Source organism: Centroberyx affinis, unplaced genomic scaffold, assembly GCF_046629955.1.
Source record: "Centroberyx affinis isolate AG114_WGS23_722 - 3 ecotype Tasmania unplaced genomic scaffold, CSIRO-AGI_Caff_v1 ptg000677l_1, whole genome shotgun sequence".
Classification (NCBI taxonomy): Eukaryota; Metazoa; Chordata; class Actinopteri; order Beryciformes; family Berycidae; genus Centroberyx; species Centroberyx affinis.
The window spans coordinates 310,424-324,191 of record NW_027279298.1 but is presented as its reverse complement, the minus strand read 5'-3'; the positions used below and the strand labels follow the sequence as shown (position 1 = coordinate 324,191).

Below are 13,768 nucleotides of genomic sequence, written 5' to 3'. Positions count from 1 at the left end.
TGTACATGTGCATCTATGTGTGTGCACTGTTTATAATTAGCTGTGTAAAGCATTGTAATAATGAGCCTGTATGTGGGAGGTGGGTGGGATTATCTGTCACATGGACTCTAATGACCCTAATCGTGACCTAACAGCATCACCATGGTTACCTCCTACTTTCTGCCGGGAAGCCAGAATGTGCAAAAGTCTGGACCTAAACATGATGCGTCACTACACATCTGCTGATGGCCTCTGAACACATTGGGATCCATGATAGCACCGCTGGTGTCTCCTCGCTGTTAGCAAAACCATGCTACAAGCAGTAAAAAATTCCCTCAAATGATTCCAGGTGTGGGTTGTTGTTCCTATTCCAGCGTTGCTTCACATATTAACTTTGTCTTGTATCACCGCAAGTTTTTTCCATTACCATCTTCCTATTTGCGTGGAACCTGCATTTACAAGTTTGACCTTATTCTTGTAAAAATGTGCAACGGAATCTTCTTCTTTTTTTTTTCCTCAAAATGAACATAGGAAACAGCTGCTAAGTCCATTCATACTAAAATGCAATGCCTCCAATTTCGGATCCACCTTTGACCTAGCATAGTTTTCCAAAGGGAATTCTCTTAAACAAGGAATAGCATCAAAAGTGGAAAAAAAACCCCAGCAAGGATAGCCTTATAAAACATGACAGACTATCCAAAAACATACATATGTCATTCGTCGCTTGTTTGGGCAATTTCTTGTTCCACCGTATTTCTGGTAAGGAAAAACAAAGAATTTGGAAATTTATAATGACAAGGCTTGAAAACCACTATCAAACATTTGAAAACTATTGTTTTGAGACTGTGCATGGTTTCTTTCAGCACAGCCACCCACGATGAAAGGGGCTCATGAACAATAGAGCAAGACCAGACATAGACATTATTTCTGGTGACATGAGAAAAATTAGAGTGATAAAAGTGATTAATTGTTGCTGGATCAGAGTAGAACTTGGTACTTGGCTGCAGACTCAGATATTGGTCTAGGCCCAATCAGTATCCTAATGCCTGTCTATGTCAATGTGCTGAACCAAAGTCAGGGGAATTTCACATGCTGGCTCTATTTTCCTCTACAGTCCTAAAACTCAACATGCACACTTCATCTGTAAAGCCTCCCACTCCTCACTTTCCATCCACTTTCCATTCAATAGCCTTGCTCACCATTCCTGCAACCTCCACCAGCCCCCACCCTCTCCCCAGAGTCACACACACACACTGCCAGCCACCACTCTTGGAACATTAAACTGCATTTACTGTAGAATTTATTGCATGCACACTCAGGCAAAAATGTACATGCATAAACACACATCCATGCATGTACAGTACACACACACACAGACACCACAATCTGTATGTTCTCTCTCTCCTCTTTCCTTGATAAAAGATAAAAGCAAAGATAAAAGCAACAGTCTATTTTACCAAATCAGTCCAAAGACAGAGAGAGGACACATGCTGGGATAGTGTGTCTGTGCGGAGGGTCCTGTCTGCAGATGCAGAAACACACCCAGCACAGCTCTGACTTGAAATGGCTGGTGTGATCGGGGTAACAGGGAGAGTGCCGCAGAATGAAAATCAGAAAAATTATGAAACCAGTTTGTGTTCGCGTGTGTGTATGTGCAGCGGCTGGTTCTGGTCAGCTGACAGCTATTGCAGACTGTGATTTGTTGGCTGGGCTGGGTTGGGCTGAACCGTGCACAGCTGCAGTGTGTGTGTGTGTTAGAGGAAGAGAGACAGACAGAGAGAGAGAGGGGGAGAGAGAGAGAGAGACCCATGTAAGGCTGCCAGTGTGTAAGCTCAGCAACAGCAACAGTAGGGGCTGGAGGCAAGAGGAAGAGTGGAGCAGAGCAGATCATAGCAGCACAGTAGAGCCAGGGAAAGCTAGCTAAGCAGGGCTGGTGGAGAGTGGAGCTGGAGGGATAGGTGAGGCAGGGCAGGGATGGAGACTGAGATGTTCCCCTGGGACTGAACAGAGTACAGCACCACTGGCTCGACCGGGGGCTGAGCTGGGCTGGACAGTATAATACGTGTAGAGGGCTTGTTGGCAGGACAGGCGCTTGACTTTTGGATCAGAGCTTGGTATGGGCTACAGCTGCACCGAAGCTGGGCTGAAGCTGTGAGGGAGGGGTGTGACTGGGAAGGGTGACGTCTGGCTGGGCTGGACTAGGCCAGTTTGGATTAAACCTCATTTTAGCTGAAGCCTGTACTGTAGGTGCTGGTGCTGGAGTGGACTGGACGGGATCAGGCTGCACTGGGAGTCGACAGCGGTGGATTATGGGTTGCTCGGCCAGCGTGGTCCTGCTCCTGCGCTCAGTGGGCGGGGCCGATTGTGGTCACATGTGCTCACGGCAGGACCAGCTGTCATTGGATGCCGCCACGCCCACCCTAGAGGGCTACACCAGTACCGACGCACCTCTAACCATCATTGTAATGGTAACCAGCACTGCTGCAACCCCTCCACCCCCCCACTTTAGTCAGCTCTGCCTTTCCACTTTATGCATGTGTGGGTGGGTGGGTGGGTGGGGAGTGAGTGTGTGCACTGCATTGGACACATGTTTGGATGTGCATGTGTGTGTGTGTTCGTGTTCATCTGTGTTTTCAGCTGTAATGGTTTGGGATGGGGGGGGGGGGGGGGGATTGCATTTCAGCTTCACTAGTTCAAAGCAGTAATTTTTGCCATGTGTCAATGTTATTCTTTTCATATGTGTTCTCTCATTTTCTCTGCCTCTTTCTCTCTTTCCTGCTCAACCTTTCTTTCTCTTTCTGTCTTTCCTGCTCAACCTTTCTTTCTCTTTCTCTCTTTCCTGCTCAACCTTTCTTTCTCTTTCTTTCTTACTCACTCTCTCTCTTTCTGTTGTTGAGGATGATGTATTAACCAGCCTGGTTTGGCCTGGTTGTTTTCCTCACAGCTGAGAGGGAGAAGGACGGAAATGGAGGGAAGAGGGAGGAGAGTAAAGGGGGATGGGGGGGTCAGACCTGAGGAATCTAGTTTCTGTGGGAAAAATCTGCTTTCTCTGCATATGGCTTCACTCATGGCAAGGATGACAAAAATAGATTTTCAAACAAAACAATGAATAGAACGGTGGGTAGGTAGTTGTGTGAGCGAGTAAATGAATGAATGAATGAATGAAAAAATGAATGAATGAATGAACATAACACTGGATGTTTCTTTCTCCTTGCGTGACTTTCCGTAGCAAACTGTATGTGAGCCATCTGTTTGGGATCTGTATCTTCTAGTGTTGGAGAGATCTCTTTATTCCCAGAAAGACCCTGGTTCCTCTAAGCACAGTGGAAAAAATGTCAGAGTTTTGGCAGAGTGGGATCTTTACAGTCGCCCCCTCTATTTCCCCTTTCTTTCTTTCTTTCCCTCTCTTCTGGTGCCCCTCTCCCAGTCTATGTGGCAAAGTATGGTCATGTTAGTTTGCACTGTAAAACCATGTTCCCTTGCAGATTCCTGTAAGTATGAGAGAGTGGGCTGAACTATTAAGGCCAGACTGTGCCTGAATCTGGTGCATTAACGCCACCTCTTGCTGATCTTTTTATCTTGAGATATGTCCAGTATAGAGTTTTAGCTTCATTGCCATAAACCTCCATCCTCTTCTCATCTGCCTTCAAGGTTTCTAAACTTTTCCAGACTGGAATCTCGACAAATTTACAATTGAAAGAGTTTTTATTTCCAAAATTCTATATCTTCATGTTGGAAAATGTTGCTGTTTTTTTGTTTTTTGTTTGTTGATGTTTAATGTCAATTTCAAAAACATAGATGATTCTGTTCTCAAAAACATATTTTGTTTTGTAAGCAAAGGTCTTAAGATGACACATACGGTACCTTTAATATTAACCCATAGTGTTCTTTACTTGCATTCCAGCAAACATTTTCTAAGAGTAGTTACCATGTTTTTCATATGGTTGAGATTTAATTTTTAATAAAACCGCTCATAAAATTGCTTATGAGAACATATAACCATATTTATTAATAATTCATTGTGGGGGACAGAGCCTTTTTAAGTTATTAAACTGTCTAGCCTTGCCATGCAGTAAATGACTACAGAGGTGGAGAGGAGTAGCCATTAGGGAGTCTGGTTGTCTAACAATGTTTTTTATTATTGGTATTATTTTATTTCTTTTTTTAACCTAGTCTTTTTTACTTAAGTCTTTTTATGTGATGTGTTTACTTGTTTGCCCTGAGCAGCAGCACTTTATGTCCAAGACAAATTTCCCCTTGGGGACAATAAGGTTCATCTTGCCTTATTTGTCATTGGGGGACCCACAAGAGATAGGCCCCCAACCCATACTTTGAGAAGCTAGGATATCACACATGTGTGTGATATCCCTCTATCCATCTGTATCCCTTTTTGGCAGAAAATGTTGGACAGACAGAGGGATATCAGAGCAGGACAAAGGCTGACAGACATGAGAGATGCAGCAGCAGAACTTGTCGACCGGCTGCCAGACGTACAGCACCCCCTCCCTCCCCGCCTCCCTCTGTCTCTCCCTCCAAGCTTGATGCTCTTTTCTATCCGTCTGCCACCCTGTCATTGACACTGTGGTCAGAGAAAGAATCCGAGTCCTCCAGTCCCTCGGCCACTTTCACTCTGTGTTCACTCATAGAGTGACGTTCGATCATGTGTTACTATGTCTGTGTGTCTGTTTGCCTGTCTGTCTGTCTTTGCCTGTCACTAACGCTAGATTTATACTTTGCCACAAAGAAGAAAAAGGACACGCCCCCTTTCTTCAGCTACCGATTTTTTGTTGGTTAATTAGTGAGTAATTTATGTGTGAATTGGGAAATTGCACATTTGTCCAATCACTGAGAAATGAGGGCTGTTTGTAGAATGATTGTTCACACAGGTGACTGGACAGGCTCAAATAGATGTGATGCATAGGTGTTAAGCAGCCAGCCTCCAAAAAAATTTGTGTATTCATTGTATAGTTCAAAAGAATGCGAGCAAGTTACAAAAAATGCTCATGGGCTGTACACCATTAACTCAGCATGTCAAATTGCCCCAAAAGAAGTGGCAAACACTCTTTTTCATCAGAGGATCCACCTCCCTCTGAAGTATGAATCCCTGTTAGTCCGGCTATGTCTCTGTGTAGACCTTACATTGCTCTAATGATGTAAAGCAGATGGTTTCTGTCTGGTTTCTTCTCTCTGCTGTCTCAGCTGTCTCTGTCCCTCTCTCTCTCTCTCTCTCTCTCTCTCTGTTTTTCTCTGTCTTTGTCACACACTCCTCTCATCTTTCCCCGAATAGATTGATAAGCTCTTAAACCCTGTGCTTGAGGATGACATAGACCAGCTTGTGCAGATGATGTGCGAAGAGGTGAACCCTGGACTTTCTCTCGGCATCAACTCTCTTTTTCTTTAATCTCCCTCTCCGCCTTTCTCTGTTTTGGCACTTGTTCACTCTCTTTGGTCCGCACCATCTTATTCATTTCCCAACTTTGATTTATTCACATCCAAATGTTTTTTCCGCTCTTCTGTCTTTCTTTCTCTCTCATTCTCTCTGATTCACAGCACTCCCCCTCCCCTCTCTCTCTCTCTCTCTCTCTCTCTCTCTCTCTCTATCTATCTATCTCTCTGTCTTGCTCCCTTGTTCACATTTATGCTGGAGGGAAGCCATGCTGTGAGCCAGCAGCCTAGTACTCTGTTTGTGCCCTCCACACAGCTGTAGTTTACCAACATCAACACCCACTCTGCCTCGCCCCTGCTGAGAGGGAGGGATAGAAAAACAGAGAGGGGGATCGAAGGAGAGACGTAAAAAGAAAAAGAGAGAAGGATGCTTAATGGGGTGACGATGTGAACAAGAGAGACAGAAAGAGACTGTGAAAGAGAGAGAGAGAATGAATGAAATGAAGAAAAAAGAGCAGCATGAAGACACCAAAGACATGTTTGATGAGATGAGGAAGTGATGGAGGAGAGGAAGAGAGGGAGGTGATGGAGGGATGGAGCCAGCTGAGGCAGCTGGAGCAGAAGAGAGGAAGGATGGAGGGAGGGAGGGAGGGAGCGAAGGAGGGAGGGCGAGCTGGCGTGCGCTGCCGCAGTGTTCAGAAGAGGTCGTTAAACAGACTTGAAGGAGTGCAGTGCTCAGAGAGTGCTAATTATGATTCACTGTTTCAGACACAAAACATCAAAGACTTATTAAAGGTTATTAAATTAGGAAAACAGATTAAGATTAATGCATTACTTAGAAGTGTATTGTGCTGGTAGTTTGCAAGGTCTTGTCATGTCGCTCTTTTTATACCTCTGCTCTCAGTTTACTATCATGAAGATGACAGTTACAATGATGAGACATAATGTTGACTGTCGGCACCTTTCTCTATGTCACTTGTCTCTATTGAATCATTAAATCTCGTAAATAGCAAGCTTCAAGCACAAAGGGAAAGAGAGAGAAACCGTTGCATTTAAGAGTGATGTTGAATGTGTTCTGGGAATGTTAACATGTCAAACAAACTTCTCACCCCAACCTCAAAATTTCCTTGCTGTTTCACACTATCTAACCAAGCCAAACTGCCATGACCTCGATGGAGCCATCCTTGTTCCACTTGCTATACTGCTTCTAGTACTATTCTTAGAAGGACAGTGTGAAAATGACTGAACAGCCTCAACACTGTGTGAATTAGCTGCACAGTGTATAAAAGATTACTCTTGTTCACACTGTTTGATTCCACATTGCCGCGCCTCATTAACTGCACAGACTCTTTTAAAAGGGAAAACTCCATTGAATTGTTTGCATCGCTTAAATCATCAATACTCCCAAATGACCTAATGGAAGTTTCTTATGTAATGGTGTTAGCAACAGTCAGACCAGTTGGTTATATCATCAGAAGTTGTTTCCTCTAATACTGATCTCTGTTCTGCTATGGAGTTTAATCTGGGGAAGTGAGTGTGTGAGTGTTTGTGTGTGTGTGTGTGTGTGTGTGTGTGTGTGTGTGTGTGTGTGCATACCCGCAAGCATGGAAATATGCAAATGTTATGTTTACGTGTATGTTAATATGCTTCATATTGAATTCTGTAAAAATGTGAAACCTACACCCAATAATGCTGTCTATAATAATGCTGTTACTTCTTCTGATTAATTCTGTGTCAGGACACTGCTGTGCTTACACACTCTGTACACCGCCTCGCACACAGCTCTCCATGCAAGAGGGACAGAGACTACCTTGGTTTAGAACAGGAACTTGGTGGTTGAGCGTTGGTGTGTATGTCTGTACGTGTGTGCATGCGTGTGTGTGTGCATGAGCAAGCTGAGGCTGCGCTATTGATAACCAGGGACAGCAGGAGATAAGACGCAGAGAGTGAATGTGACTTTGAGAATGTGTGAGTACATGATAGTGTTTAACTGTAGAGAGAAGCAGTTAACTTATTGTGTCTGTTTGCAGTGTTAGCATGGCAGGGAGTGTAGAAGCAATTTAGTGTGAGTAACCCCAGTTTTAGTTTGTTCAGTCCAGATGATAACTTCAAGAGAATAAATAAATTGAGAGAATAAATATGAATTGTAGAAAGCAGAGAGCATGGTTTTGATAGTTTTTCGTTTACCCAGTGATTCCTCAGTGTGTGTGTGTGTGTGTGTTAATATAGATATGTGTATGCCGAACTGCGTGTCGGACATCACACATCTACTTCCTCCACATCCACGCGCTCTGACACACAACTCATAAACCCGCTGAGCGCTAGTTCTGCTTCTGACAGAGCACATGTCCTCAACGTGTGTTTGTTTAACTTGTAGTAGTTTCCTTTGAATTTAGCTGTGTCTCAGTTTTATTTCTAGATAGCGGACAGTCGGCTGCTCTTTGTGTAATGTTGTAACTTGTGCACTTAATTCTAGTCACAATGAGCTTCAGGAGCAAAATCACCTTCAGGAAGAAAATAAAGAGCAAACGAGTGAGATCGAATTTCAACCGCCTGAGTATTGTATGTATCATCTCTTTCTGTCTCAGTTAGTTGTTAGGGTGTGAGTATCACATTTAGTATATATATATCCAGGGTGTCAGTATTTTACACTCTATTAGCCTCAAGTGATCTAGAATTAAATGACTACCATATTGTTATGGTTTTGCTATCAATGACTTGTGTTTGCCTGCTGTCAATCACTGCTGTAAATGTAATTTATACACCTTGAATGATTATTGTCTGCAGCCTACTTCATCTCTGCCTTTATAATACTCAGCCCATAATCTTCTCTGTATTATCAGCATTTATGATATGAGCATATCTTTGTCTGGGTCATTTCCTCTTCTTCTGCCAATGTGTGATTTGTATGTTACAGTCCATTGCGGCATGCTCTGTGACAGGTTCATAGTTTGAAGTTGACAGAGAAAATGATACACATCTAGCAGATGTTACCATGTTGCATCATCTGAAAGCTGTCAGCTTGTCAGGGGAAAACCAGCAGTCAGTGAAACACTTAATTACTTACTCTGACATCACATGAGTCAGAAGGCACCATCTGAGGGTGTACTTTGTATACATTTTGACTCCAAATGTATACCAAATATGACCAGGGTGATGTGATAACTTTAACCTCAGCTCATCTGTCAGTCTGTCTGAATGGTTTTCTCTGCAGTTGATGTGCCGTTGATGTGCTCATGATAGTTTTTCTTTTCAGAATAGCAAATTTGAAATACGTTTACTAGGATACGTTTTCTTCAACATCAGCATGCTGAAAAAGCCTGTATGTACTACAGCTTTACTAGTTCGATTGAATAGACACCAGGAAGTACGGCTGAATATATTGACAAAAAAAATGTAATTGTGATTATTTGACACATTATTGCAATTGTGATTTGAACTTTAAAGTTTAAAGTTTTTTGTGTCATACATTGTTTAGAACTTAACAATTGTTTAAAGAAAAGTGATTTTGTTAACAAAAATTGATGTCAGTGTACAGGATTTTTCTGAGCTGAGGTTTTTACCAATATTAGACTTCATTTATGGACCAAAGTTTACCCGGAGCTCTAAAACACCTTGTTTATTAGTCCATTTTGAACCAGAACCAGAACCAGAACCTCTAACAGGAAGATATGGAAAAAACATGCTAATTCTGTGCAGATGATCATGAAATTATCCAGACGAATGACAATCATCAGTGTTTGGAGTTAGGAAGGTTCTGGATATAGTAAAATGTAGAATGCTGACAATGTACAGTTTTTGAATGCTCCATGTGTTTTTTTTAAATATGGGTAAATATGAACCATATACAATATGTTTGGTATGGATACTACTTGTATGTTTTAATAGATTTCATTGTAACCTAACATTAACTATTAATAATGGGGCTGTCCTAAGGCAAGGATCACCTTTTCGGGTAATCTCATGGACTTTCCTACATCCTTGCCTTTTTCCCCTGTGCTCTCTGTTGGTGGAGTGCCAAGGACTTTTCTCTCTCTGTAAAGGTAGCAGTTGTGGGTAAAAGCCCCGGCCTTCACTGTGCGTGTGAACAGAGTCTCAGAGATCATTACTTCCTCCCCCTCCCTGACCACAGCCTGTTTCAGCTCTCATTTTTACTGCTGCCACTGCGCTGCTGTTCTCTGGATGACAGAAATAATCTACCATTGTCCTCGATCTGTTCAACACATGTTTTTAATATGTTATGTTTTCTTGTTGTCCAATCCGCAATCCTTCACAATATTTTCTAAACTGTAATCTTTGAGCAAAGAGTAATCTATTGTGAATGTATTGTTTTCTCTGATGTTCACTGATCATTTTGCAAGCTCTAATTTGGTGGTTTATATACTGTACGTTTGATAAAGGGTGAGGAGGACTATTCGAAAACAGGCCTTCGCAAATAGAAGCATCTGTTGACTAGTTTATCTTATGTGTGGTATTTTCACATTTGAGGTTAGTCGTATGCGTGACAAGTTAAAGGAAGCTATCCCACTCGAATAGTTAAAAACCACTTCACATATATATTTTGTACAAGTCTGCAAGTCTACAAGTTTGGTGTAGCACAGCCTCAAATTACCACTTCATCTGCTACTTCCTCTGCGCTTCTTTTAGCTCCTGATGTCACAGCGAAACTCAGGAAATGGCATGATAATGGCTTCTATCCAGAAAGCTGAGATTGTGTATTGGCTATGTCTAATTTACTGTGACATTTTACTGTGGAATGACATTTGGCATGCTTGTCCACCCCTAGAGGACTTGTTTGGTAAATAGTGTAGTTCTAATACTGGATAAAGGCAGTGTTGGGGGGCTTCTACCATGGATACTACTGTAGTTGAGATCTTACCACAGTCCATGAGCACCATTGGACAACGTTCTGCACTATACTGCATCTTATTCTTTCTCTGCTTTCACCCTGTCTGGTATTAGATATGAGATATAAAATGAAATAATTGATCTTGAAAACAGCCAAACAAGTGAATACTGATTGAATATCTGTCTGTTTGTGTCCAACTGCAGCAGGAGAAGCCTAAGCTGATTGATCCTCTTGACTATGAGGCCGTCATCTCTGAGCTGGGAGACGAGTTGAAAGAAGACCCTCTCAGAGACCTGCTCCTCTTCCCTGACAATGATTTCTCGGTAAGAGTGTGTGTGTGTGTGTGTGTGTGTGTGTGTGAGAGTGAGTGTGCATGGTTGTGTGTGTGATCAGAAGGTATGGGGGAACAAACATGACTCACACCACCTTAAAGGCGCTACGTGTGTCATTTTAACATCAGTAAACCATTACCACATTAACACCAACACTAGTATAATTACCGTAAACAGACAAGACCATTGATTGGCAGCTGCTACACTGCATTTTACAGTGTGAGACTGGGTCAGACTTGGCGGGAAATCTGCAGGATTGGTTTACGGCACAGCGGGAGATTGCTTCATGATATAAAACTGTGTTTTTCCAAACAGAGCTAAATGGAGCTAAACTACTCGCAGATGGCAGAATAAGTGAAAAATAATTCACAACATGTTTATCCTTTGCAACAGGAACCAAGGGGTTTTATGGGAAATCTTCTTAATTTTGAGAATCACTAGCACTAACAATAGAACTGGCATGAGATAGAGGCTGCCAAACATTTCGACCATGGTGTCATTTGTTTACGGTTGTTATACCAAGGTATCACAGTTAATTTGACAGTGATAGATTGATATTTATAATGCTACACATAGCGCCATTAAATGCAGCACATAAATAGATGAGTGTGTGCAAACACAAACACTCAGCCCCCAACCCCACCATGACACACTTATTCATACTTGTCCATGCATGTTTAGCTTTGCGGTCTTTTCATTACAGCCAGCAATTTATGCTCTCCAGCTCCCTTTAGCTCTTTGTTCATTAGTGCCTTCATTACTGTGCTAATGTGTTCCTGCAGACACAGATCCACTGCACATTAGGATGGCCTAATTGGCTGCTTGTGGTAAAGAGTATCGTCTGCCTGTGGACCCCGGAGTTGATGTTTTAATGCATGACTCTACTGGTTCCAAGCTCGTTCTGGCTACAAAACAATCTCCTCTGATATACTTTGTCTCTGCAGCCTACAGTCAATTTCCTTAATTGAAAGTGAGAGTGGCTTGGCGGAGTATTGCTAATCCACAAACGCCATTCACTAGAGTTGCTGCTTTGCCAGCTGGTTTGTGAGCTGAGCATTCTAGCCAGCTGATTGGGTTGTATAAATCAAAGCTGGACACTCGTCATGGACACAGATCTTTATTGCAGACATATTTTCAATGTCTTCATGCGTCATCATTTGGAAGGATATTCCTATATTTCTGTCTGAATATGAACATCCAGCGAAAAGACTGAATGTTGATTTTCTGTATAATGGATCGTCCAATATACTCTGTAATTAGAGCTGAATGTTTCATAAGCTAGATGAATAGCTATAAGTCCAATCAGCGCTGAGAAAGGGAATACATATTTAAGAGGTGGACTTTGAAGGACCAAAGCTATTCAGCTTCACTTTAATCAAGGCGGTCAAGACCAACTTCAAGGGAAGCAAGGAATAAAGAAATATTTCATTAATTTACTGTATATCTTTTTCATGTCAGGCCAAATGATCCCTCATGAGATTAAATATTTTCTTATCAACAATACATTTTTATTAGACTCTCCCCTATTTTCCGGTGGTGTCCTGTCATGTTAACAGCCCCTCATCTCTCTGGTTTCTCTCCAGGTGTCCACGGTGCCTCAGGAGAGACGGACTCTCAACGCCACCGTTCCTGAGGGGGCAGAGCTACAGGCTGAATGTCTGCTGGTCAGACAGGTGAGGGGTGTGTGTGTATGTGTGTGTGTGTGTGTGTGTGTGCATGTGTGTGTGTGTGTGTGTGTTTCCATGTGTGTGCCAGTATGTATAAGACTTAACTGAAGCCACTGTGGTTTGGAGTGAAGACGGTTCGGTTAGTGGTGGTTAGGTCTGTCAGTTTTGGCTGTTCTTAATATAGGACCTCCTGATACTGGTGGAGCGGTTTCTCCTCCCTCCACCATGCCTCTAAAGTAAACCAGATGTGTGTCTGTGCATGTGTTGATGTATTGTGATGTGTGTGTGTGTGTGTGTGTGTGTGTGTGTGTGTGTGTGTGTGTCTGAGGGAGAGATTAGGCCAGGCCCATCATGGCCCATTGCAGAGGGGAATCGTTGATTGACCAATCATAATCTCAAGGGCTCAGAGTAGAAATAATATCTCTGTAGACGGAAACACCCCAGACAGCACTGGGGACTGTTGTGTGTGTGTGTGTGTGTATGTGCATGTGTTTTTATGTAAATGCATATGACACGGCTGCCTATTTGTATTGTTGTCTATCTTTCTGTCTATTTGTTTTAATCTGCCAGTCTGTGTTTTTGTGTGTATGTGTGCATGCACTTCTGTGTCAATGGGTTTATCAATGCAAATTATAACAGTTGTTTGTGTGTTGGCACCTAACTTGATTGATTGCCAGAGAAAGTAAACCTGGCTAGACTGCTTATTAATGTTGTTTTGTTATACTGTAGTGAAAAAGATTGCACTGTGTGAGGTTGTTATTGTAGTTGATAATATGGTTGGTCTGTCCATAGTTTCTGATATTGTTAACAGTCAGGATCTTTCTAACCTTAAGTATAACAGAGAACAACAAAACCGACATTCAACTATCAGACAGAGAGAGGATGTGAAACTTGCAGTCTTTGTTTTGTGTGTGTGTGCATGTGTGTGTGTGTGCATGTGTGTGTGTTTGAGAAAGAAAAAGAGAGAGGCGGTGAAGAACCTATATGCCATCTGAGAGTGCCATTTCAACCCACAGGACAGACTAGGAATCTATTAAGCTATAAATATATCTTCTTTATAGATTCCTTGGGGACAGAATCTTAATTCAATTCCTTTTGTAGTTTAAATAATCTAATGATGAATCCCAGCTTGCAAATGAGTAAGTAGGCCTGGGGAGAACCGCAGTCTGACTGTGCTACCACTATCTGTACTGTAGTATTGCATTCTTAATCATCTGGAGAAATTTGAGCTGCCCCAGGTCAAGGTTTCCCAGAGAGGCCATCATTTTGGAAAGTTAATATTTTATCACATTCCACTAAATCGCCATCCCCTCCTCCAGGCCTGTAAGTACTACAACTCTGAACTAAATGTGGTCCAGTTCAAGTATGACGACTACGCTGGAGACTACCGCCTGCTGCCCAGGTAATACAGTATTGACAGTACTCTACCATCACCTCTACTGTGTCTGCTGTATAGGGTTTTAACTCAATTTGCATATGGCACTGTTGGCTTTTTGTAGGTCTTTCCTTTGCTTTTGGACTTTTAAGAATTATTAAGTTGCCCATAAAGCACAGAG

General features: G+C 42.4%; 1 protein-coding gene across 4 annotated transcripts in view; it reads left to right on the top strand.

The window, feature by feature from the left end:
• dock10 (dedicator of cytokinesis 10) overlaps positions 1–13,768 on the top strand; it is a 62,494-nt gene that overhangs the window by 16,322 nt on the left and 32,404 nt on the right. For 2 of the 4 annotated variants that reach the window (XM_071519238.1, XM_071519237.1), the window contains exons 2-4: positions 10,417–10,536; positions 12,129–12,218; positions 13,532–13,614. In XM_071519238.1, the coding sequence (XP_071375339.1) occupies positions 10,417–10,536; positions 12,129–12,218; positions 13,532–13,614 (293 nt within the window). Of the gene's footprint in view, positions 1–7,237; positions 7,333–7,840; positions 7,927–8,656; positions 8,687–10,416; positions 10,537–12,128; positions 12,219–13,531; positions 13,615–13,768 lie in introns of those variants that run through there. The other 2 variants (XM_071519239.1, XM_071519240.1) reach the window with 2 other exon arrangements.